A 26,668-nucleotide genomic window follows, 5' to 3' on the forward strand; every position below is an offset into this window, starting at 1 on the left:
TTTTCATAATTTTTGATATGTCTGGATAATTTATTTTGATGTCACGCGGCTTACAAAAAGAATATCGCTTTTCCGGATTTTCAGAATTGACTATTTTGGGGATAAATACAGTTTGGAATGAAATTTTACATATTTAGCATCAAAACCCCTGTATATAACCAACCCATTTTCAAATCTGCACCCCTCAAGCTATCAGAAACCGCTTTTACGAAGATTGTTAACCCCTTGAGATCTTCATAGTAATTGAATCAAAATGGAGGTGAAATTTAGAATGGTCAAATTGTTCCCTTATACGTTCATTTAGCACTAAAATTTACACATTTCCAAAATATAAAAAGAGAAAACCCACCATACAATTTGTTCTGCAATTTCTCCTGAGTACAAAGACCCCCCACATGTGGCCGTTACTTGTTTTATGGGCACACAGCGAGACGCAGAAGGGAAGGAGCGCCCTGCAGCTGCCAGGATTTTAGTTTCCTCATTGGCCCCTTTTGAAGGCTATAAAATTTTCGCTTTTGCGTTATTGGGGCCATGTGATGCCATTTTTTTTGCGGGATGAGATGCTTTTTCCATTGTTACCATTTTGGGGTTGGTATCACCTATTGTTGAAAATTTAGGAACTTTTTTTGAGGGCAGGAGTAGAAAAGCATCAATTCTGTACTGGATTTTTTACTCTTTTTTTTTTGGTGTTCACCGTATAGACTAATAATCATGTTATCTTTATTCTATGGGTTGATACGATTACGGGGATACCAGACTTGAATATATTTTCTTACGTTTTACTAAATTTGTCAAACAAAACCCTAATGTGGGGAAAAATCTATCATTTATGTATTGCCGTCTTCCAAGTGGCATAACATTGTTACTTTTTTGGCTACGGAGCTGGTTGATGGCTTGTTTTTTGCGGGACATGTTGTACTTTGCACCAGTATCATGTCGGAGTACACATGGTTTTTTGATCGCATTTTATAGCATTTTTTGTGGGATTGAATAGCTAAAAATCATAATTTTTGGAAGGTTTATAGCAGTTTTTTTTTACGGCGTTTATCGTGGGGGTTCAATAATGATTTACTTTTATTCTACGGGTTGTTACGGACGCGGTGTTACTATATATGTGGGGTTTGTGTTATGATTTAGACTTTTTTTTTAGTTATATGTCTCTTTATATGTTTTGGGGGTTTTGGGCATTTTTAGTGATTTATTACTTTATTTTTTTATTGAATAACATTTTTTTTTTTACTTTTTCACTTTTATACCATGGGACATGAAGAAGCAATCTTCTGATTGCTTCTTCATGATAATATTCTGCAATACTCATGTATTGCAGAGTATTATCAGTGTCAGCCTATACACTTGCATAGGCTGGCACTGTGCCAGTAAGATGACGTCACAGACGCCATCTTACTGGCAATTCTTGCAGGTAACTCTGGGGTCCAGATCGGACCCCAGAGTTACTATAGCAACGATCGGCGCACCCCGAAAACGGTTCGGGGGGGCCGATCGTGGGGGAAAGACCCCCCAGATACATGTTAGATGCCGCGGTCGCGCTGACCGCGGCATTTAACGGGTTAAGCACCCGCGATCGGAGACAACTCCGATCGCGGGTGTTACACTGGGGTGCCGGCTATCAGTCACAGACGGCACCCCGTCTTTCCCGATGCCGGTTCGGCTCAGATCTTGAGCCAAACCGGCATCAGCTCAGCGTCCGATATATCGGACGCTGAGCGCTAAGTCACTGAGCTCAGCGTCCGATATATCGGACGCTGAGCGGGAAGAGGTTAAAATGTCACTGCAGGATCGTTTGTTGACTTTCCTGCTTTTACAGTTTTTTTTTACAATGACATTCCTGAAAGGCTCTTGTCAAATAAAGGTTGTGCAGTGATTTGAGCAACAAACATTTTGAATGGCCAATGTATATTTCTACTTAAATACTTGATTTGTGTTGCATATTGGCTTTATTCATCCTCAGCATAGACAAGCCCTTCTTATGATACTATTAGTGGACAAATAAACATTAGTAATGAGCTCTTCTCCAACTTCCCGTAACAATACATACCAGTAAAAAACATTAGAAGTCCAGCGGGAAAGAAACTCTGTGGGTGCAGATCCCAAAAATACTGGTTTTGACACACCAGACAAAAATAATCCAAAAATAAAAGAGACTGCACTCCAAAGTGAATGTGAACAAACGGATGGGTGCTTTATTAGCCCAAGTGCAACATTTCAGACCCTATTCAGGATCCTTTTTCAAGCAATGTGATAAATCCAACACTCTATATATATGATCACATGACTTATGATGTTGTCCATATATATGGAGTGTTGGATTTATCACATTGCTTGAAAAAGGATCCTGAATAGGGTCTGAAACGTTGCACTTGGGCTAATAAAGCACCCATCCGTTTGTTCACATTCAATTTGGAGTGCTGTCTCTTTTCTTTTTGGAATACATACCAGTAAGATATCGTGTTTTGGAGCAACCTCATTTTCATCACTTTGTAGCCGCACAGCCTTGATGATGTTTGTCAGGTCAACTCCTAAGAAAGCAGAAAGAAGCGATAGTTCTTATTCTGTATTGCATATATATTATAATTTTGTCCAATCTATTGCAATGTGAAAGACTATTGTTCTACAGACACATGTTCTACAAAGAAATGTATAACTTTGTGTGTGCAAGATTACAACAAGAGACTTTTCCCTTCGAATGTATCTGTCGGTCTGACCTGGCGTAGATTTGCAGTAAAACCTGTGAACAAACTTTTGCAGGTTTTCAAAAAGTACACAGAATGCCCTGTGCCTGCCCACTTTACCAGCAGCCGGGACCCTTCATGCCCACATGATGTGAAGGTGGGGTAGTTGCAAATATAACTGCAATTGCTTGCAGAGCACAAGAATTTGCGATCAGGTCAGTGCTTCTACTCCAGAAACTGCCATAGAACTGCCCACGCCATGTATTTTTAATCCAGGAAACCTTTTAGGCTGTGGTCATACATTAAGCTAGCGTCTGTTCATAACGTGACGCCAGCGCACATGGGGCGGTCCTTGGCCGGAACGCACATGCGTTTCCTGGGAAACTCTTGCGATTGATAAGCCGGTCACTCGCGGTTCCCTAGAATACAGTGCCGAGGACCGCCCCGCGTGCTAGCGTCGTGTTATAAACGGACGCCTGGCGGAACGTGCGACCGCGGCCTTAAAGATATATTTTGCAGCATATTAAGATGCTGCAAAATTGCAGCCGGACGTTCAGTTCTTCAGATTCAGTTTTTGAAGACAAAAGCAAGTGTGGATTATAATGGGTCAGGACTTCTCATTAAGAAGAGCTACTCCTCTATTTTCACTCCACCCCTGGTTTGGGCATCAAAAACTGAATCTGAAAAACTGAATGTGTGGATGCACCCTCAAAGGGAACTGGCCATCAAGAACAGGTACAATAAACCTTATCTCACCCCCACTGTGCGTTTGTTGAAAAGTGCAGTGCAGGAGTCCAAGCTTAAATCTGCCTCCCACCAGTAAAATGTTTCCCCAAACGTTTTCTTTGTCCGCTCCACACATCCCCACTTGGCTCAGTCCAGCATAGGGTGTATGAAATACTGAGTAGATCTTCAGTTTCCCACACAGTGCTCACTGATAAAATAAAACATGCAGTGAGAGGGACAGCATTCTGGTAAGGAGAAGGAGAGGACTTGTAAAAAAGTTACAGTGCCAAATAATGATTTGAGTCTACAAACACTTATAAATGAATGCCTTCTCCCTGGGAATCCTATAATTAATGAAAATAAATCTGTCATGTAAATGCCGTGATCCCACCCCAAAACGTGTTGTAGCGATAACATTGACATTAATTCATAAAAAATTCCTGTACAACCATTCTGGGTTCTGTTTTACATCCCCATCCTTATTTTCTGAAGATATAATTTGGACCAATCCTAACTGCTTAACCCTGACAGCATAACTATTTTATAAGGGGAGTACTTGCTCTATATATATTCAAATATTGTTAAACAATATTACCCTATGAACACTTCGTTTTTTATTCCCACCTTGGTAGATGTGCAGAGCGAGTCATATATGCTTAGTATAGCTTTTCTTGTTGACCCATCAAGAACAAAAAGGGATAGCTCTTGTGGTGGATAGGCTGCATCTGAAACGGCAGTGTTTTCTCTGCTTTGTCAATGGAGATTCTGAGCAATTGTAATAATACTGTCTTAGGCTACATTCACACGATGTATGCCCGCCGTACCGTAGTACGGCGGGCATACATCGGCGCTGCGGAGAGGAGCAGGGGATGAGCGCTGCTCACGCCCGTCCCTCTCCATAGGGAGATACAGCGCACGGCGCCGTAATACGGGAAAAGATAGGACATGTCCTGCATGACATGTGCTGCACCATACCGCTCCCGTACAGGGCCGTGAGCCCATAGGAGTGTATGGGGGACGTATATCGGCCGTATATACGTCCCCCATACATGTGTGTGAATGTAGCCTATAATCATCATGGCTTGCTCAGTATTTCATCTGACAAACAAAGAAGCAGCAGCTTGAGAAGATCTGCTCACCGCACCTTATATTCTTCATGAGAAATACCATATTTAACAGAATCCCCATTTTTAGCAGCTTTATTTTAGATAAGTACCTTGCGACTCAAACTGCTGAATTGCTTCGTTTAAAGCCTCTTCTGGTTCCATATCAAATTCTGCAATATTTTCTTGTACAACACCATCAAAGGTCTCCTGTGATATCCACTTGCAGGCCATTTTAGGTGTATTTTTTTTACCTTTTTACACTTCGTTACCTGAAAGATGATGTTACAATGGATCAGCTCAGTGTACAATTTATCAGGATCAGATCTTTCCAACAACTGCAGGACATATAAGCACATACAGGCGGTCCCCTACTTAAGAACACCTGACTTACATACAACCCCTAGTTACAAACGGACCTCTGGTAATTGGTAAGTTACTGTACTTTAGCCCTAGGCTACAATGATCAGCTGTAACAGTTATCACAGGTGTCTGCATTGAAGGTTTATTGTTAATCCTGGATCTTATGACAATCCAACATTTTTAAAATCTGATTGTCACAGAGACCAAAAAAAATTTGTCTGGATTTACAATTATAAAATATACAGTTTCAACTTACATACAAATTCAACTTAAGAACAAACCCAAAGAACCTATCCTGTACTGCCTGTATATGATGTCTGGCAAGGCCCAACACAATCCACATAAATCTGGGAAGCCCATTAACACCATGGAGAAGAAATGGGAATATTGGAAGGCGGATGCCTTGTTCTACCAGGAGATAAGGGCTGTGAATGGCCCCTGTCACTGCCTTTGACATTTAAAATACATGTTCTTGTGACTGTGCAGTAATATTTTAGATGGCCCTACCTGAATATTAACCTAACCAACTGTTAATGGCTTTGGTTGTGCAGTAATCTTTTAGATAGAACTAGCTGAATATTAATCTAGATGTATAGGCTACATAACAGCAGAAGACGAATGTTAATGCCTTAGCTTTGCAGTTGGGAACATACTGTAGCCCCATGTTAATCTGCACTATGAACACAACCATTCATGGCACCTATCGCGCACATGATCTGTAGCCTAGGTGTGAATGATGGCAGCAGTAGTTGTATGTCTGGTTACTCGTGCATTCTGTATAGTTAGATATTTCTAGTATTAGCAGCGGTGGCTTTATACCATTACCTCACACTCTATGATACTGCAGCGCAGGCTCTAAGCATAACAGCAACCATAGGGCGGGACAACAAAGGACGGAAGTTACGTAATCGTACTGGTCACCAAAAGGGTGTCTCGTTCCAAGTTTTAATATATATTATTGGTAGGTATTGCGTTTTATAAATTAATGATTCAGTGTTAACGCATTTGGGTATGTATGAACTGTCTCTGCAGTTTTTGATATTTTGCCCGTACTGCGCATGGTGGAGACAGGGCACGATGTGACGTCATGACGTCGGTGCTGGCAGCGCGTGCGATTCCCCGGGAGGAAGTAGCTGTACGGAGTCGGCTTGTGGTGCGGAGGCGGTGGGTAACTCTTTTGCGGGCCTTGAGCGGTATTTTCTGGTTGGCGTGGTATCAGTAAGCTGTGTGTGCGTGTGCATAAGAGGTCTATGTGGAGGCTGGGGGCCATTGTTCTCAGTCTCCTCAATACCTGACATTGATTTTCATCACATGGTTTACACTCTAATACCCTGGGGTAGTTCTGTTCACTCCTGTGAATGGTAGCTTCCACTTTACTCGTAGATCTATATGTAAAGTGTCTTACATAAATATGTAAATATTCTTAAATAGTCAATATTTTGCCTTCCAGATTATAAAACATGGCGGGCCAACGGATGACCCGGGAAGCCTTTGACGCAGTAGTACAAGAGAAGATGAAGCGGTACAGAGTAAGCATGGACCAAGCCATGTCTGATACTTTACGAGAGTTGGAGGGTAAGTAGGCTGTGGGGCAAATGTATCATTTTTGTTTTCTTTTGTAACTTTTTAACCCCTTAACGACTTGGCCTTTTTTTGTTCCATTTTTTGTTTTCTTTTGCTCCCCACCTTCAAAAATCCCCAAATTTCTCTATTTTTACATGTACGGAGCTGTGTGTGGGCTTGTTTTCTGTGTAACAAATTGTACTATCTAGTATCTAATATTCCACGCCTTGTACTGGAAGGCTTGGAAAAAAAAAATGCAAATGTGGCAAAATTAGCGAAAAAACATACTTGGGCCACTTTCTTGTAGGCTCTGTATTAATGCATTTCACTTTTCTTTCCAATTGACACCTCCACTGTATTGCTTGAGTTGGCACAATCAATATATTTAAAAATAATAAAAACCTTTTAGTATATAAAAAAAATTCTTTGGTTAAGGCTAGAGGTTTCTTATACTCTTCTTTCCTTTCCCTCTCACCCTGTGTGCTCCTTCCCTCTCCCTTTCCTATTCCTTTGTATATACAGGCAGTCCCCGGGTTACGTACAAGATAGGGTCTGGAGGTTTGTTCTTAAGTTGAATTTGTATGTAAGTCGAAACTGTATATTTTATAATTGTAGATCCAGACCAAAAAAAATGTTTGCCCCAGTGACAATTGGAGTTTAAACATTTTTTGCTGTAATGTAACCAAGGATTATCAATAAAGCTTCATTACAGACACCTTACAGCTGATCATTGCAGTCTGGGAGTATAGTAAAGCATCCAGGGAGCTTCACCAGAGGTCAGAGGGGTCTGTCTGTAACTATGGGTTGTCTGTAAGTCGGGTGTCCTTAAGTAGGGGACCACCTGTATGTTTAGTTGTAACAGACTTTTTCTCAAGCTTCTTCACGCATTCCACAAAAGGAGTTAGCCTTCATATTGGCATTGATATTGTTTTTTTTTTTTTGTTTGTTGCTTCATGATTGCTAATGTGCTAGTGTCAAATGTAAAATGACCAATTATAGACAGATGTATGGGCAATGCAAACGAACAAGCTTATTACTTGATATGAATACGCAATCCAGTTATGATGCTGACTGCCACAGACAACCAACACATTTTTTCTTTAATTGGTTACAAAATTATTATTTAGCAATGTTAATAGAATTTGGTGAAAACAGGTGGGAACTTGCCCTTATTCTGTCAAAAATTAAGCTGACAAATGTTGTACAAAGTTAAACAAAACAGTCCATGCACATGTTCGTGTGAGCAGCCCTGAACCACTATGGCGGTTGTGAGCTAGCTACCATATACAGACATGTGAGTGGAACCTAAAGCAGCGTTCATACCTCTTTTTGCCATACATTCTTAAGATACGTTTGGAGGATTCTCGACATGTCCTTAATGTCCATGCTTATACAGTGGGATATGTCTTCTAACGCCTTCTCCCCGCACAATGTAGAGGGAGAAGTCAACATCAACATCAGCAGCAGCAAGTGATTGGATGTTGCCAATGTTCAAGCTGTTTCCTCAGTGATGTCTCTGTTGTGATGTGATGTAGACTTTAAAGGTCTCCGCTAGGCGTACACATCATGCAGCAGGATGGAAAGACGTAGCTTACTATAAACAACATATACTGCCCAGACAGAGGCAAAAACTATCTGGCTACCAGTATAAGTCTATATATACACTGAGAATATACATCTGGAATTTTCCTGGTTTATTAGGTAATCTAGTCTTAGCGTTTAGCATCAGAAACCAGGGCGACTTACAAAAGATCTACAAATCTTTTCCTTTTCTTCGTGTAGGTTCCACTATTGGTTTGGCTTTAAAATACTGATGTAACATTCCAATGATATACTGCCTGTGTGAACATGGCCTAAAGCTATCTAAACTAACTAAAAGACCCGATTATGTGCATTTTTTTCTCGCCCTACCCAATTTGCCTTTTTCATGCAAGTTGTACGTTCTTCTTTCATGCATATTCAATTTATTCTTTGGTACCTGATGGGTATTTCTGCTGTGTTATGCTTTGCACATATTGATGACTGCGCTTTTAGAATATGAGGTATTAAAGTTTTATTTGTTTTTAATAGGGCCATCCAGATCAAGACGACCAGTAAATGATGAATCTTTGTACAGAGATAAACAACGGTATCCGGTGTCTGATTTTCCTCAGGGCTCTGCAGACAGAAATTGGGACATGGAGATGAGAAGAGATTATGGTCGTGAATTAGAAAGGGAGCGTTCTGGTGGAAGGGCCTTAGACTCACTTTTAGACCGATGGGGTCCTGATAGAGGAATCAACGAAAGGGTATACCGAGAAGAACTAAGTGCTGCAAATCGCCGTCTTGGTGAATTTGAAGACATGAGATCCTTAGAGCGGGAAGAATTCTATTCTAGAGACATGGGCCCAACTCATAGAAATTGGGAAATGGATTGCCCTCCTGGAGAGCGAGAATTTCCAATGGGGCAATCAGAAATGTACAGGGGGGATGTTTTTCCCCCACATGGAGAAAAGAAAGTCCCTTTGGGTTTTGGTAGTAGACCTGGTAGAGGTGGTGAATCCTCAACTAAACAAGATTCAAAAAATAAGCCTGATAACCAAAGCCCAGAAGTCCGATTAGGCTTGCATGTTATGAAATGGGCCAATTTTAATTCTATGGGGGATTTGAGTATTATAGAAAGCTACAAGAATCTGTTCAAAGTAAAGACTGAAACTTGTAATATTCTGTTGGAGTGTTTCAAAGGATCAATATCCTCACTTTACAGGAGTCAGTGCTTTTCTAGTGTAAAAACTTTATTGCATCCTGCCTTGAAGAGCCCTAGAATTGACCCTGATCTGTTAGATTTGTTGATTAGCACAAAAACTGTCAGAGCCAAAAATGATTTCTTTGAAGAGATAAAGCCATTTGATAAGGAGATGATGGTCGTGCAACAACATTTGCTAAAATGTGCAACACCTTTAGTACTTGCCTCTAATATGCATGAGCTAAAGTCTTCTACCCTCACAGACCCAAGAAAGCTACGTAATGCCCTGGAGATTACGGTGTCCTTGTGCCAGCAGTCACTGGTTTTAGTTGGTCACACATTTGCCATGATTTCTTCTGCCAGACAAGAGAATGTTCTTGATGCCCTAAGTGTCAAGGATTCAAGCATAAGGTCTTTGAACTTTTCAAATTTAAAGAACGCCTTTCTTTTTGGAAGTGATTTTATGTCACGCTTAATAATCTGGCTTAAAAACAAAAGCAATAAATTAACCTTAAAATCTAAAGCCAAGGCAAGTGAAAGTTCTTCTATTGCAAAGAAAGAAGCATTAAAGAAAGAAGTTGCAAAGAAAGAAGCATTAAAGAAAGAAGTTGCAAAGAAAGAAGTACCGAAGACAGAAGAGGTAAAGACTGATGCAGAAAGCAAAGGTTCGTTGCAATTAAGCTATGTAATATGTCATAAAATGTCTAACAATATTGTACAAAATGCCATAAAGGTTTGGAGCCATCAATCTAATCTGCACACATTTGCAGCAGCACTTTCAGTTTTTGTAAAAACAAAAAACAAAAACAATGCTTTCATATTTTATCTGCTAAAATGTTGTACATTACTATGAAAACCAGGCAAACCTAATTGTAGTTAGACAAGACCTGTCACCAGAACACATTACACATCTAATGCCTGCTGGTAAAGGGTTTAGGCATCCCCGTATCACCTAAAATGCTCTGCCGATGAGGCACTATACGTTAAAGAAAATCTACCATCAATAGCAAGCATGATAAACCAGGGGCACTTACTCATGGATCCAGGCACTGTGACTGTGGTAATCTTATATTTATTCACAGCCTTCTTCATTCTAATATAAAATTTTATAATTATGCTAATGAGTATGAAGGGCTATGGGCGTGTTAGAGCTGTAGATTATGTTCCTGTTATGGAACACTGCAACTGAAATAACAGGTTGCTTATAAGCTGTATTTTCCATTTTCCCATGTTCTACATATTGAGTTGAATTTGCCTAATTATAGCTCAAACAAGCTGGTGTAAATTTGTGATTCTGTCATCTGAGGTTAGTTGGTGTGGTTTTCCACGAATGCAGGTTAGGCCTATCTGATACTGATGTATGGCAGTGTATTATACTAGTCAGCCTATGCAAATGCATTGGCTGTCCCGTGCACTGCTGGATCTGACCCAGCAGGCAGTCATATAAAGCAGCCCTGGGGCCCTTCATTGGTCAAACTTGACCACAGCATGTAAAGGTGTAGCCTCTCCTCCTGCCGATCAGACCAGCCCAACCCTGCGTTGAGTATGGGGGTGCTGATCGGTGGGTGACGTCTTTACGTGCTATGGTCATGTTTGACCTCTTTACCAAAAGATTTAAACAACTGGGATCGCGACTATCGCAATCCTGGCTGCTCGTGCACAGGATCAACTGTCACCTAGCCAGCCTCCTACGTTGGGGAATGTCACGGTGGCCGAAACAGAAGCTTACCATGATGTTCCCAAACGTCATGGTGGCTTAAGGGGTTGATTTAAGGCTTCACGCTTTATCAAGTTCTGGAGGATTCCTGATATATCCTTACAACAGAGTGCTAAGATGGAGTGCTGAGTGATGTAAGTGTTCTTATATGGATAGTTACATCACTGGGGACCTCCCACAGTGGAGGCTGAGGATGGATGCATTACAGCTCTATCTGTTCCACATATGCTATCATGCTGAACTGTCACTCTCCAGCAGGCAGCACGGTGTAAAAACATTGCTTGTTGCGTTTTTTCCTCCTGCGTTTTCTGTTGGATGTGATGTATATTGTTTATACAATATGCCAGTTTGAACTTTTAACCTTTTATTTTTATATTAAAGAAAGAAAAGCTGCGGATCCCAAAACTGTTGCCATTATTGATCAACTTCTAGAAAATGCCAAAAAAGGGATGCAGTCTACAGAAGGAAAGTCAGAATATTGGTAAGAACTTGGTGTAAGTTTCTAGTATGAATGGAAATAATGTTGACATCTTTATAAATTTTCAAACCAGCTTTTGTGCTTAGCCCTATGTTTTTTGTTTTCACATTTAAAGAGCCGTTTTTTTTTCTGGCAGGGCTTGTAGGACATGCTGTATTTCCCAGTGGCTCCAGTGTCCTGGGAACATGAAAAAAAAAATTCACATGCAGTGGCTTGACCAAGAAAAAAAACACAGATGTAATTTCCTAGCTTTGTATTTGCGCCTTTCACTGTGTGCCCTTTATTCTTTCGCTCTGTATGATCGGTGGTGCCAAATTTATATAGTTCTGAATATATAGTTAAAAATGGGAAAAACTCATCATAGTCTGAAACCCATAGCTGGGGGGGATGAGTTGACTTTTCATTGATGGCTTTTTTTTTTTTTTTTCTTTTACGGACCTATTTGATAACCACATTCTCCAAAATTTTATGACTAATTGCCTATTTTTGGAAATTTTTCAGTTCTTAGTTTTTCTTTTAATCTTTTTGAATGCATGGATACCTAACATATCTAGTGTTTAGTTTTTATACATCCTCGAAAGAGGGGAAGTTTAGAATTTTGTTGTTCGTTTTTTTTTTTTTTTTCTCTAAATCTTGTGCATTTTATAATTTATTTTTAAACACGCTTGCCTTATTAACCTTCAATGACACGTTATGTAACTATACAGCACCAAGCCCACAAGAAAATGTTGCAAATGCCTTTTTTTTTTTTTTCTTCAATTTCATAGCATTTGGAATTTTTTTTTTTTAAGCTTCCCAGTACATGGCGTAGAATATAAAATGCACTTGGAAGTACAATTTGTTACTCTGAAAACAAGCCCTAAAAAGCTGTGGATTTTTCATTATGTGGTGTGAAAAATAAAAACTCTAAATAAAAGAAAAAAAAAGGCTCGGCCATTATAGGTGTAAAAAAAATTCAGCTTCGTTTTCTGCATTTCTCTTCAGGTTCTTGTTTGATGAGGGCAGTGCTGAGTATAAATATTATCGTCAGAAGTTTGTAGAATTTCAGAAATCCAAAGATCTGGTTCATGAGAAGAGCACGCAGTCTAAAAAATGTAAGCGCTCTCCCGAAGAATTGGCTAGTGACTCAGTGAGGGCAATGCTGTATGCAAGGAAGGCACTAGCTGTGAAGAGGAGGATCTCCAAGAGCTTGACCTTTTCAAGAAAAAGAAAACAGGCTAAACTTAGGAGCCATGCAACAAAATCATCTCCCAATGCTAAGGTGGAAGTGATCAAAGAAGAAAAAGAACTTGAATTTACACCAAAACCAGAAACCGCAATTGATATTTCTGATACTGAAGTATATATACAGTCAGAGAAATGCCCTTTGCCCGACCCTACAGAAGCACTAAAGGTTGAAGAGTTACCAGATGATCAAGAACAAATGGCAGCACACGCACCAGAAGGTTTGTAGCTCTATTTTTTTTGTCTTCTCTAGTGCTGTCTTATTGTGCTGCAAGCATATGTATATAGCTCATTTAGTCTATGAATATCAAACTTTCTACATCAAATACCAGATCACCCAGTAACAGTGAGCATTTATCCATTCTTTCTCCATTGTCAAACACAAATATAAGTAATCTAAATGGGGTTGTTGTGCGTTTAAAATGTTTTCATTATTATAGTTGATGATAAGACTATGGATACCGCTATAAAGTTGGCACAGTTTGTTGCTCAGATGGGTCCAGAAATAGAGCAGTTCAGCATGGAAAACAGTGTAAACAACCCTGAATTTTGGTAAGTGTGGAAACTTTTTATTTTTTTTTTTTACTTGCAAATTTAACGTTTTTGTTGCTATTTTGATGAAACTCATTGCATATAAAGAAAATGCATGCGTAATCTGAATATTACACTGATCAAAAAATAAAGGGAACTCTGATATACCACTTCCTAGATCTCAATGAATGAAATATGCTAGTTGCATTTTTCTATTTATTCATTATGGAATATGTTTATAAAATATAAGATGGATCCATGGAAAGAAAATGGGAGAGAAGTTGATTCGCAACTTGACAGATTGAATTTACAGAAGTGCGGCAGACATGGAGTTACATTGTGTTGTTTGTGTTCCCTTTAAATTTTGAGCAGTGTATTATTTGTATGGACCTGTACGTTAAAATAATTAGTCTTGGGTTTTTTATTTCATTCTACCACCCAAAATAAGCCAATAAAAAGTGATAAAAAATGTACCCCAAAGTAACACCAGTAAAAGGAGTCTCTTTGCAAAGTGTAATTTGTGCTATTTATGGAACGCAGAGCAGATGTAACCCCCCAAAATAATCAGTTACAGGCTTAGGCACAGTTCACATTTACTTAGGTTTATCTATTTATACTTTTTGTATTAGTAGTATGTTACATAAGGTAAGTGGCTTTCCATTCCATGACTTCCCGTTGACTTCATTGTCATCAACGGTTGCCTTCCATTGTGCTTCCGTTATTAATGTTGGAAAAATGTATGCAGGCTGCAGTGCTTTATTTCCACTTTTTGATAACAGAAAGGGGGAATATAATCTACCAAACAGGTGTGGACTGAGCCTTTTTGTGTCTGGGTTTTCTGTTCCTTTCCGTTTTAGGTGATATAAACGGGTGCTAAAAACAGTAGCTTAACAAAAGGCCATCCGTTCACTTTTCCCTATAGACCCCTTACTGACCTGGCCCTTTTTAGTTTTTACTCTTCCATTTATCACTCCCCACCTTCAAAAATCTAACTTTTTAATTTTTTCAAGTAAAGAGCTCTGTGACTGCTTGTTTTCTGCATGACAAATTGCACTTCATAGTGATAACATTTAATTTTCCATGTCGTGTGCTGGCAAGCGGGGAAAAAATTCCAAATACAGTGAAAATGGTAAAAAAAAAAAAAAAAAAGGGAAACCCGCATTTGCGCCGTTTTCTTGTGGGCTTGGATTTTACGGCTTTCACTGTGCGCCCCAAATGACATGTCTGCTTTATTCTTTGGGTCGGTGCGAGCATGGGGATACCAAATTTTGTGTAGGTTTTATGTTTCATACATTTAAAAGAATTGAAACAACCTGTCAAAAAAAGATTTTTTATTTTGCTGTTTCTGGTACTAATAACTTTTTCATACTGCAGTGTACGGAGCTGTGGCTGCCATTTGTAGGACTGTACTACCTTTTGATCACTTTTTATAGAATTTTTTAATATTTTTTAAAAGGCAAAAAAGGGCCATTTTCAACTTTGGGCGCTGTTTTCCGTTACAGGGTTAAATGCAGTGAAAAACAGTTATTATATTTTGATTGGGCATTTTCGGACGCGGCAATAGCTAATGTGTTTTACTGTTGGTTTATATTGATATCAGTTCTAGGGAAAGTAGGATGATTTGAATTTTTAGGGTTTTTTTATTATAATTTTTTTCTTTAAACTTTTTACTATTTTTACTATTTTTCAGCCTCCCTAAGGTACTTTAACCCTAGTTTGTCTGTACGATCCTATCATATACTGCCATACTACACTATGGCATTCATCACAATCTGCTAACATTGTATTGAAAGGTTTAAAACTGGGAGCGATCACGGGTGTTACCGGTAAGTCTTTTCTGCAATGTGCAGAAAAGACTTGCTGGCTATAGAGAGGGCTCAGCCCTTGCATGGGTAAGCGGTTAAAAGATCTTCTGTTGTTTTTTTTTTTTTTTTTTTTTTTTTTTTTTTTGTTCCCCGTGGGATAAATGCAGGCTGCTGTGCTATTTCATCAACAAAATGTGTATTAAAGAAAAAAAAAAAACCCTTGTTCGTTTATAGTCTTAGATGGAGGTTTGTCAATAACAAAATCTGTGAACAAGAGCTGGTTGTGCAAACTTTTATATGTATACATGATGAGAAAGTAAAAAAAAATATAAATACAGAATATAATTTATTTTTTTTTCCGATTTCTTCCAATTCGCAAGGTTTTTATGTGACAAAGAAAGTCCTGCATACAAGTTCTATAGAAGTAAGGTTGAGGAGTTCACTCAAGCTGGAGAAGAGCAGGCATCGGATGAGGAGGAAATAAGCCTAGAGGACTGTGACTTGGAAAACATAAGGCCCGGAGACGAACCCCAAAATGATTCTGATGTAGAAATTGATGCAGAATGTGAAGCTGCTGAAGCTCCCAGCACAGAAACTTCTACAGTAGCTGCTTTTAGTCAAATGCCTATTCCCGCTCGACCTCCTATAGCTCGGAAAAGAGTAGCCAATCTAAAGGTTGGCATGCTTCCTCCCAAAAGGGTGTGTCTTGTGGAAGAGCCCAAAAGTAAGAACACAAGCTTACTTTGCAACTTGTTCTTGTCTTGCCATTTATGCATTGGTTTGTTCTCTATTGTAAATCTGTTCTGTCCATCTACAAATGGTAGCTTCTTCAATGTGTGCTTTACGAAGTTTTGAGTGCTGCAATTTCTGCAACAAATATGCCACGTTTTTCTTGATTTGGATAGAAAGTTCAATGACCAACATATATACTCTTGCAGTTGGTACACACAAATATGCATAAAAATAACCATTCCTTCAGTTTCAATAAAGTATTTTATGTATTAATTAAATTAAGTAATTTAAGAGGTGCACACTGTTAGGCAAAACCAGTGATTTTTATTTCCCTCACAGCTTACTTGGAAGACTAAAACTTATTGCTGCCATGTTGCAATACAATTTCTTATAAAAGTAGAAAAACTTCAATCTAAAAGTATTGCAATTTTCAAGTTGTTAGAGATCTAATCTAATCTTGAATGTATAGTACACTGAGCATTCTTAACCTTAAAGGGGTATTCTCTTCTGGGCATTCACATTTAATTTAATATACCATAAACATTTCTTCAATTGCATGTTATTAAAAAAAATTGTACCTGTGTAAAATGATTTCTCAGATGCGACCAACCACACACTCAGTAATGGCTATACTTGGACTATTGAGCCTTGCCCGCTCCACTGGATTCAGCCTTCGTCACCACAAAACGGCTGTGGGACATGCAGTAACTCCCGGCCATTTTATAAAGGACTATTTTTTTTTGTGTGTGCAATCGCTCAGCTGCAGTGGTCGTATTCAAGGACAGCTGTCCTCCATTTCTAATGGACCATATGACTACATTTATGGGAAATTATCTTCACACAGGTACATTAAAAAAAATTCCAATTGAAGAAATGTATATTTATAGATGCATAAAAATGTCACCATATAGTCAAGAATTCTAAAGTAGAATTGTATCTGGCATCAAGATGTTAGCAATCAATCCTTTATAGGACATCTACCATCAGATACGCTGATGGTAGACTCCTATAACTTATCAATCCGTTGCTGTTTCTTCGTTACTTTTAAAAATGTTAGTCTGGAATGGCTCAGTGGAAAACAAATTACTTATATCAAATATGCAAATTTCCGAAACTCCTTTGGAGGCTGATAAATTTATTCTGGCCCCTTTAGCCAGGTCCCACTTGTGTAATATGCAGACTGCCGTTGATGTCACCCGACGGTCTGCAAATCTCACACATGCGCACGGTTACTTTCCTTGCTTGCAGCCGCTTCTCAAAGAAAGTCTTGCGAGATTTGCAGTCCGTTATTTACACAGGCAGGACATTGATAAAGGGGCTTGAATAAATTATCAGCCCCCCTGAACCTGCAGGCACTCTGGAGAGCGTCTTTAGAAAACGTATCAAATATGCAAATTTCCCAAACTATAGTAAAAAGTTGTTAGGAAAGAAGCGGTAATGATGGGTAAGTTATAGGAGTCTGCCATCAGTATATCTGATGGTAGGTGTCCTTTAAAGCTATTTGGTGGAAAGTGTGTAATGAGCCCTACATCCAAGTATGATAAGTTTTTCGGGGAAGGGTGAATCATGGTGACATTTTCCCTTTTAAAGAGGCAGGGAACAGCTTCACCTATTTGAGTTGAGTTTAAGAGCTCTTATGGTTAATGTTAGACTGGGAAGGACATGCTTAGTGGAACCATTGAATTTAAAAAGCAAATATTTGATTCCATACTATTTAGTTAAAGTTGTTTCTTTTACTTTTTTTTTTTTTTCTTTTATATGTAGCTCATGAGCCAGTACGTATTGGATATGAGCGCCCACAGGGACGTAGATACAACCGTAAAAAGGTAAGGTCTATGCTAAGAAATCCATACTGTGATAATTATTGCGCTTTATACACTGGAACACAGCCTTTTATGTAGTGGTGTTGCTTTGCAACCATCACTATCTTGAGTGATGGCTCCTTGTTAGGCTTGTGTTTTCCATGAGAACTGTTAATAAGAAGACTAATGAAGAGCCAACTGCTGAATTGATGACTTGGAACCGAACAATGTGCTTTTTTCTGAAAAGCAAAGACTCCTGTTTTTTGGCAGCTTTACCAGACTGCTCCCTTGCCTAGCATGAAAACAATCTGTATCCGTTTTAACGCCTATTCTTCCTTTTCCTCCCTCTTAGAAACCAATGGATTTGGAATTTGCCAATAAGAAGCTTACCCAACAAAATGTTGGTTTTCAGATGTTGAATAAGATGGGCTGGCAAGAAGGTCAAGGACTTGGCTCCCATGGTTCAGGCATCAAAAATCCTATAAAAGTGTATGTGACACAATGGGTTTTCTTTACACATTTGTTAGCAGGATTTTATTGAAGTTTTTTTTTTTTTTTTTTAAAGGGGGGAGGGGGGGTAAAACAAAATTTATTTAGTCTATCCACAGCAATGGCTTTTGTTCTTGCTGGAGACCTTTACATTATCATCTTTGGATGATTTGCGCAGATGGCTCTTTGAGATTCTTTGATTTTTTTTTGTAATATTTAGTCCTATTATTTAACTTATTAGTATCCTTACCAAGAATTTTATAAATGTGGTATTTTTGTAGTATTTTTGCCACATTTGACTTTGGGTCTTCAACACAATTCTTAAACCAATGCTAATAGTACAATGAGCTGAGAACTGCTACTCTCAGCAAAGGCGCGGATGACTTCCACCATGGGCATTCACTTACTTGGCAGATGATTTACTTGGAATGCCTCCTAAGCACTGTATATCATATGCCAGTGACTGCCTATGTTATGAAATATAAATAAGGATCGAATTTTGCCCCTTTTTTCAGGGGAGCGGTCTCTGCTGGAGAGGGCTTGGGTGCTGAAGTAAAGAAGGCAGGCAATGCAGACTTTGATGCTTTTCGTCAAAGAATGATTGAAATGTACAGTTCAAGCAGAAAATGTAAGTATGTAGAACAAGTATGTGTCAATATGAATATACCTGTAGTCCTTCCAATTGGAAGAAGTGAATGCGGATATGAAATGAAGAAGAAACTCTCACTTTTGATGCGTGATTTTTCGTCCTCATCTTCCTGGCACTTTTTGAGTGTGCCGTATTTTTCTTTAAGTAAGCGGTGTAATTGCTGTGCAGTAGGGGTACACTGGGGGTCCAGTTTTTCCCTGATATGGAAACAATGGCAGTATCATGCATTGCCGTTTTGGCTTGGTACTGACAGTTGCCAATTTGCACAATCCACAACTTTTAAGTGACTTTCAGTTTGCGTATCAGATCTTTTCTTGCACATTAATAATTGCCTTCGCCCTTGGCCGCCTTATTTGCAGTGTGCGCTTCAAAATTAATATTAGCCGCCGTTACTAGAAGATCTTAGGCATTTTTAAAGACCTTTTTGGTGAAAACAAACGTGAAGAAATTTATTTCTTGGTGCATGAAGACAGAAGGAGGGATTTGTTCACTACTTTTTTTTTTTTTTTTTTTTTTTCAAACCTTGCCAGTGGTTTGCTAAAATTAAAAACGACTTTCTATATTTAATTTATAATCTCATGATGTGTTTTTTTTTTAACATCATGAAATCATAAATTTCAGGGTCACTTAGTATTTTATTCTTTCTCTGAAATTTACACCTTAACTTTTTTCATTAAGCGTTTTGCATAAAAATGGTAAAGCCTTAATGTTATTGTCAAAGTGATTTTTTTTTCCCTTTGAATTTTTACCATCCAAAAGTATTTAGAAACTTGTGTGGTTTATTACACTTAAAATGGTTTCTAATTACTATATGCGCACGTCTTTGTCGTAACCACGCCTGAAATCGCGCAGTGCATTTGTGTGGCTGCAGTTTGCAAAATAAATGTCTCATGCGACCACTACACCTTGCATTATGCTGTGGGAACTTGCCCTTTGTGGTGCGGCAGCTCTTGCAAGTTTGGCTGAACCTCTGTACTCAGCGGACCTTTTATGTGAATTTCATGCTTTGCCGTTATTAAATAATTATTCTCTTATTTCCTTTTTCCCCCCTATTTCACAGGAAACTGGATGACTGCTGAAGTCTAAAGTCGCTCTTTTTCTTGTTTATTTTGGGTCTTCATTAAGACCACTCTTGCTTTCAAATGAAAAAGTTTCTTCACGATCTTCCTGCAAGCTATTTTTTATGTTTTGTTTTTGCTCATGGAAGAAAGTGCAGTTTTATTCTTTTGTACCTTTCAAATGCTTCATCTTTTTCTAATATTTTTATGAAACAATGTTTTAAGTTGACTCTTTATGAAAAGTTATGAAGCAGTTAATGTTATTTTCAAGTATAACTTTAGGTTGATGGTTTCATTGTGTATGTTTCATGTATAGTTAGAGTAATTGTGAAATTTGCCTCTGTAGCATGTGTACATGGTAAGCACATTAACCCCCTAGATGAAATTATGTTAGAAATATTGCTCCTTTCCTTAATCTTGGAAAGAAAAGTGAATTATGTGTAGAGCATGTTGTATAGTAAGTATCCTGACATCTTTATCGTTATATGCTTGTTTCTAAATTTTACCAAATTGAAATGACATGTAACAAAATCACCTGATGCATACGGTCTCATGGAAGTGATGTTCCTAGCAAAGTAATTCCTCTTCTTCTCTAAGCAGCCAGTAATTGGGAAAAAAATTGTAATTCTGCAACTTGTTCCAATTTAATTGCAGCAGTTCATAAATTCCCTTGAGAGATTGCATTCCTTGCAGTCCTTGAAGGTGGGAAAATGTACAGTTACCCTTGCTAAAATGGTCTGGTTACAGTAAGTTTTTGGGAATTTCTGGAACTCTACCCTTCTAAATTCTGGTACTAAAGAGCCATAAAATCAGCGTTTGTATACAATACACAACTACACTACACTTCATATTTTATAAAGTTGCATAAATTGTTGCAAACCCACTGTAGCATGGTTTTTGAGGTGACAGAACTATGGTCCTCATACACATTAGATCACCTACTCACAGTGGCAGATATAAGCATCTGGCAAGTTTGGGCAACACATGTACAATTGGCCTATGTTGGTTGGAGTTGGGATTAATAGACGTGTTAAGTATGCAAAAAGGTGTTTAAATGGAGTGCATCTCCAACAGAACTCCAGCAAAAATGACTTATGACAAATCTCCCACAACTGTTTTAAAATTGATTATTCAGAGTTAGTGATATCAAGAGTCTTCATTTTTTTTTTTTTTTTGGAAAATAAATAATCAAAACACATCGTTCTGGTGTCTTTGTATTTAAATACGACCAAAAAGGAGTGGCCACTTTTCAATAAATCTGTTCCATTAGACAGCTCTCTGCATGTAAATGTACTTGTTTCTTTGCCTCCTGGGAGTATTTCAGCCTTTCATGCTGGACTTGAAAGGCTGTATATCTATACAACTTCCTTTTTCTCACTCCAGTCCATCTGTAATGGCAGCCTCCAGTGTGTTTTTTTTTTCTCTGTTCGTTTCACTGACAGGGGGAGCAGGATGAGTTATAATCTCATGCTGTAGGTAGATAAATGTAAAGTTATGCACTTGGGCCATAGAAACAAAAGGTATAATTATGTTCTAAACAGTCAATTACTTGATAAAACTGGAGCTGAAAAGGACTTGGGGGTATTGGTGGATGGTAAACTTAATTTTAGTGACCAGAACCAGGCGGCTGCTGCTAAAGCAAATAAAATTATGGGATGTATCGAGAGGAATAGATTCTCATGATAAAGACATAGTTTTGCTCTTACACAAATCCCTGGTCAGACCACACATGGAATATTGTGTACAGTTTTGGGCACCAGTGTATATGAAGGGCATAGTATAAGTGGAACGGTTGAAGAGTAATTCCAAAATTTTGGATTGTTTAGGAAAAAGATGACTGAGGGGAGACCTCCTTACAATGTACAAATACTTAAACGGGCAATACAAGGATCTCTCCAAAGATCTTTTTATACCTAGACCTGTTACCAGAACAAAGGGGCATCCTCTATGCCTAGAGGAGAGGCGATTCTACCATCACCATAGACAAAGGTTCTTTACTGTACGAGCAGTGAGACTATGGAACTCTCTGCCGCCGGAGGTTGTTTTGGTGAACTCTGCATGCTCAATTATTTAATTCTTACGGGTTGCTAGATGGGCTGGCATCTTTTTCCGGCCTTATGTACTATGATACTATGATGTACAGCTGTTGTATATGTTACAGTTTATCAACTCTACTGTTCATTCCTGCAATCTCAAAGCAAACCTACCATCAAAATCAAGCATGATGGACCCGGAACACTTACTCAGAGCCAGGCTCTGTGACTGGTAAACTTTTTATGTGTATTATCCATGGCCTCCTTCCTTATAAAAATGATGCTAATGAATCCGAGGGGCTTCCCTAACCCATTTGTCATCTGGCTTCAGACTGCTCAGTGCACAAATGCTGAGGAAGGATGAGCAAGGGTGAGAGTGTAACTGTCTGAAAAGCCAGATCACAGAAGGATAAGTCCTTCTTCGCACATTGTAACAATTGAAAAAACTTCACTGCAGGGCTATAAAACCCCTCTTTAATGCTTGTACAGACAATTTTAGTCCAAAGTCTGCCAGAGTTTACTCAATTCTTTCCGTTGTGGCCCTTGTAGGTCATGTGACCAGAGCAATGTCATTCATTATTGGCCTCTGATGCTCTGGTCACATCATTGCTCCATCCATTTTATGTGGGGGTAAACTGCTGTATGGGTACAAGAATAGGCATTAAAGGGAAGGAAAGCAATTCAGAGCAGATATGTATTTTACAGGCAATAAAAATGTAACATTTTTGGAAATGTGCCTATATGAGGGTTTTTTTTTTTTGCGGGATGAGATTCAATTTAGGGCTCTTGAACACAAATGTGGGTGGTGACAAGATCCCATAGGCTGCACACCGTGCAGTGGACGGGAGTCCCTGTATTATATAGAAATGTAATGCAAGAACGTTCCCTCTGCCAGCCGAACAGCTGCAACGGGACTGTAACAGTTAGTTTACACAGGCTGCATACGTTCACTTGCAAGAGTGCTTACTTCATTCTGGGGTTTGATGAGATTTATCAACTCTTTTAGGGTGGTGGAAAAGAAATCATGAATCCTTATTTGGATTTTTAGCTCACTACTGGTTCACAGATGGGAGTTGGATGTATGCGAAATAGATACAGTGGAAAGGTCTTCAAATTGTATGTAATTCTTTGTACATCCTGCTATTGGGTGGCATTCCTCCTTACGAAGATGGATTGGACTGATCTATTGCGATCTAGGCACCCTGGCAATAGGGAATTTACTTGCCACACCCCTTATCTCGCATTGACTTTGTATGTGGTAATGACAGAGTTTGTACTATGCTGGACTCTATACAACACCTACCCCGGGGACCATCTGACCACTCCCCAATATTAGTTGTGCTACATGTGGATGACATCCCAGCTGGGAGCCCCATGCATAAAATACATTCGTTTTGGTGCTGCCTTATGAATGACCAAGATCGAATCCCCACATTGTTAGAGGACTATATCCTCCAAAACAACCCCTATGAGGACTATGCTTACTACTGGGATGCCCTTAAAGCATCCTTGAGAGATTTCTTACAGTCCTTCATGTTATACATTACAAAGGCATATGCCAGAGCGGAGGAGACCCTGCCATCCAGTTGTGTGCCCCTGGAGGCATTTCTTCCTACGCTTCTTCGGGTACTGAATTACTCTTTTACCAAAGGCTGGTAAGGTGTGAAAGGTCTGGCGAACCGCATTAATATTATGGTGCATCCATAGTCTATAGAGACCAGGCCAGCTTTGTACCTGGCTGTAGCACACACAGATTACGCAGCGCTGCACAGGGCTTGCCAAATCAGACCCTGTCCCCATGGTGGCTCACAATCTAATCAACCTACCAGTATGTTTTGGAGTGTGGGAGGAAACCGGAGGACCTCTTTGCAGATGTTGACCTGGATGGGACTTGAACCCATGACCCCAGTGCTGCAAGGCTGAAGTGCTAACCACTGAGCTACCATGCTGCCCTTAGTCTACGTGATGCAGTGCTCTCTGCCTCTTGACCCCCCCCCCCCCCCCCCCCCCCCCCCGGATTACAAGACCAGTGTCACTCGTGCTCCTCTCCTGGTTGCCAGCCCACACTTACCTCTCCGCGATCCTGCACTGCTCCTGAGTAGTGCTCCAGCACTCGAGGATTTAAAGAGCCAGCGCACTGCTGATTGGCGCTGGCACTCCTGGGTTTCCTTAAAAGCCAGCTGTTCCCAGGATTTCCTGCCAGATCTTTGAGCTACCTAGCCTAAGAGAAAGCTTACTGTGAGTTCCTGTACCTGTTCCTTCCCCGCTTTGCTGAATCCCTGTTGTGACCTCGGACATGACCTCTGACCTCAAACACAGGCATTTCCTGCCAGCAAGCGGCATTGTGCAGAGTTTATGCTCCTAGCTACAGAAAAAATAAATAATAATAGGGCACATTTACTAAGAATGTAGGAAATTTCACTAAAAGTCTTCTGCATGTGGTATATTGCTCGGTGCGCCAGAAATCATGAATCTGGTGCTTCCCCGCACTGGCCCGACAGAGTTCACCAACTTTTTTGTGGTGCACCTTTAACCTAGGGCATGCAACAGACTTTGCATGTTAAATCTGGCACACAGTTCAACTGAGCACTGGAACGCCCCCTAATTTGTGTTGCATGGTGCCTAGTGCAGCTGCTCCATAAACTGGTTGCATGTGACACATTTGTGTTTCAGACATTTCTTAGCCCCTTCCCGACATTTGACGTACTATTACTGCATGGTGGGAGGTGCGTTCCCGCGCCAGAAGCTGCGGGTGTCGGCTATATATTATAGCCGACACCCGCGATCGGGGTGACCGCTGCGTGCTAGGGGCATTTGAGAAGAATCAGCCCCCCCCCCCGCGGCGCTTACCGGGGGGGTCCGCTGCTCCGATCGCAGCCCTGGGACTGCCGGTGCCCGGGGCTGCGTGATCCTCTTCTGTGAGCCGGGTCCGTGCCTTCTGGCAGGACCCGGCTGTAACACACTGAGCATGCATCAGTGGATCACTTGTTCAAGCTAACCTGTAAAAGTTAATAAAAAATGTTAAAAACACTACATAAAATCATTTTTTAATAAAAAGAATTAATTAAATAAAGTTAAAGTCCCCTAAGCACAAATATTCCCTATACACATGCAATAAAGTGAAAAAACCACAAAATCACCAAAAAACCCCACATATTTGGTATCGCCGCGTCCGTAACAATCCGTACAATAACTCAGAGACATTATTGGACCCGCTCGGTGAACGCCGTAAAAACAAAACCCGTAAAACACGCCAAAAATGTACATTTTTCATAAAATCTCTACACAAAAATGTTCTAAAAAGTGATCAAAAAAAGTTATGTGCGCCAAAATGGTACCACTGAAAAGAACAACTCAACTCGTAAAAAATAAGCCCAAAACTAGCTCTGTCAACCAAAAAATATTAAAGTTACTTCTCCGAAAAGATGGCGATGCAAAAACAAATGAGATTTCATCTATATTAGTTTTTATCCAGTAAAATTGTAAAAATAAATGAAAAACTGTATAAATGAGGTATCACCGTAATCGTAATCACCTATAGAATAAAGATAATATAGTATTTTTAGTGTACGGTGTACGACCCCCAAAAAATACGAAAAAATTAAACCAAAATTGACAATTTTCTTTTCACCCATACATTCAAGAGTTAATAAAATCTCATCAATAAGCTAATGACCCACGAAAATGAATTATTTGTAAAGTGCATCTCATGTCGCAAAAAATAAGCTCTTATATGTCCAAATTGCCAAAAAAATAAAGATTGTATAGCCAATAAAAAGTGACAATGCATAATCTGTTCTGAATGGCGCAGCTCCCTTCGATGCCCTGGCGTGTCCCCATACAGCAGGTTACTACCACATATGGGGTATTGTTATACGCGGGAGGGATTGGGTATCAAATTTTGTGGAGCGTTTTGGTATTTTATCCACTGAGAATTTGTACATTTTTTGAAAAACACATTCATTTAGCCAAAAAAGTTTACTTTCAAAATTGTATCCGATTTTGTTTTAACCCCTGTAAAACAATTAAAGGGTTAATAAACTTCATAAAAGTTGTTTTACGTACGTTGAGGGGTGTAGTTTCTATAATGGGGTAATTTATGGGGTTTTACTTTTATTTAGGCCTCTCAAAGTGACCGGAAACCTGAGCAGGTCCCTCAATAGCAGGATTTTGCGTTTTTTATGAAAATGTGAAAAATCGCACCTAACGTTCAAAGGCACATAACATCCTACAAAAATAAGAGGATGCCTAAAAAACCATGTCCACATAAATTAGACATTTGGTGAATGTTAGTTATTACATTTTTTTGCGGTTATGACTATGTATGGAAAAAGTAGAACATTTTGAAGTTCAAAAATCAAGAATTTTTCCAAATTTTCACCAAACATCTAATTTTCTCATAAATAAATGCAAAACATAACACCAAAATTTGTCAACTAACATGAAGTACAAAGCGTCACGAGAAAACAATTTTAAAATCACTTGTATATGTTAAAGTGTTCCGAAGTTATAACCATTTATAGTGATACAGGGCAGATTTGAAAAAATGGGCTGTGTCAGGAAGGTGAAAAGTGGCTTCAGCGTTAAGGGGTTAAATACCTGTCCAAGCAGTTTACACTAGAAATAATATGAATATGAAAGTCCAACAGAAAACTGACACAAAGTCCTTATTAAATGTGCCCAAATGTCTTTATAACAGAGCTGACTGTGTGCTTATAGGTGAGCTAGCACAGCTGGAGTGTGCCATTGTCTGATCAAACATACAAAGACGCAAATGATTGCGCATAAAAAAGGAGCTATATTGGGGTGCTAAACGGTGCAGATTGGCATTAAATGACTGATACTCCTCACACCAATACAAAGTAATTGTTTAATGTATCAAAAGTGACAATATATAAAAGATGGCATTCCAAGAAGAAGAAGTAGATGTCGGCGCTCCAAGGATATGCAGTAAAAATTCAAATCGTTTATTTCCAAATA

The 26,668-nt window shown here is 39.3% G+C and overlaps 2 protein-coding genes across 7 annotated transcripts in view; one reads left to right on the forward strand and one right to left on the reverse strand.

Moving 5' to 3' along the window:
• The window catches only part of ARMC6 (armadillo repeat containing 6), a 20,816-nt gene extending 14,873 nt beyond the window's left edge, over nt 1-5,943 (reverse strand). Inside the window, exons 1-3 of the mRNA XM_072156216.1 lie at nt 5,708-5,943; nt 4,633-4,791; nt 2,455-2,537 (exon numbers count right to left, since the gene is read on the reverse strand). Of these exons, the coding sequence (XP_072012317.1) occupies nt 2,455-2,537; nt 4,633-4,753 (204 nt within the window). The 5' untranslated portion in view covers nt 4,754-4,791; nt 5,708-5,943. The remainder of the gene's footprint in view (nt 1-2,454; nt 2,538-4,632; nt 4,792-5,707) is intronic.
• On the forward strand, nt 5,751-20,830 carry SUGP2 (SURP and G-patch domain containing 2). 6 transcript variants are annotated; one of them, XM_072156204.1, is made up of 11 exons: nt 5,919-6,046; nt 6,333-6,457; nt 8,516-9,835; nt 11,269-11,368; nt 12,350-12,810; nt 13,030-13,141; nt 15,306-15,649; nt 17,422-17,483; nt 17,812-17,948; nt 18,464-18,576; nt 19,658-20,830. In XM_072156204.1, coding segments are annotated over exons 2-11 (2,766 nt in total). In that variant the 5' UTR covers nt 5,919-6,046; nt 6,333-6,342; the 3' UTR covers nt 19,660-20,830. The 6 variants fall into 6 exon arrangements, with proteins under 6 accessions (XP_072012288.1, XP_072012305.1, XP_072012296.1 ...); XM_072156195.1 differs by lacking the exon at nt 19,658-20,830 and having other exon boundaries at nt 8,516-9,718; nt 9,749-9,835; nt 18,464-19,106; XM_072156187.1 differs by lacking the exons at nt 5,919-6,046; nt 19,658-20,830 and adding an exon at nt 5,751-5,843 and having other exon boundaries at nt 18,464-19,105.
• Nucleotides 20,831-26,668: the final 5,838 nt, after the last annotated feature.

This window comes from Engystomops pustulosus, chromosome 1, assembly GCF_040894005.1.
Source record: "Engystomops pustulosus chromosome 1, aEngPut4.maternal, whole genome shotgun sequence".
Lineage (NCBI taxonomy): Eukaryota > Metazoa > Chordata > Amphibia > Anura > Leptodactylidae > Engystomops > Engystomops pustulosus.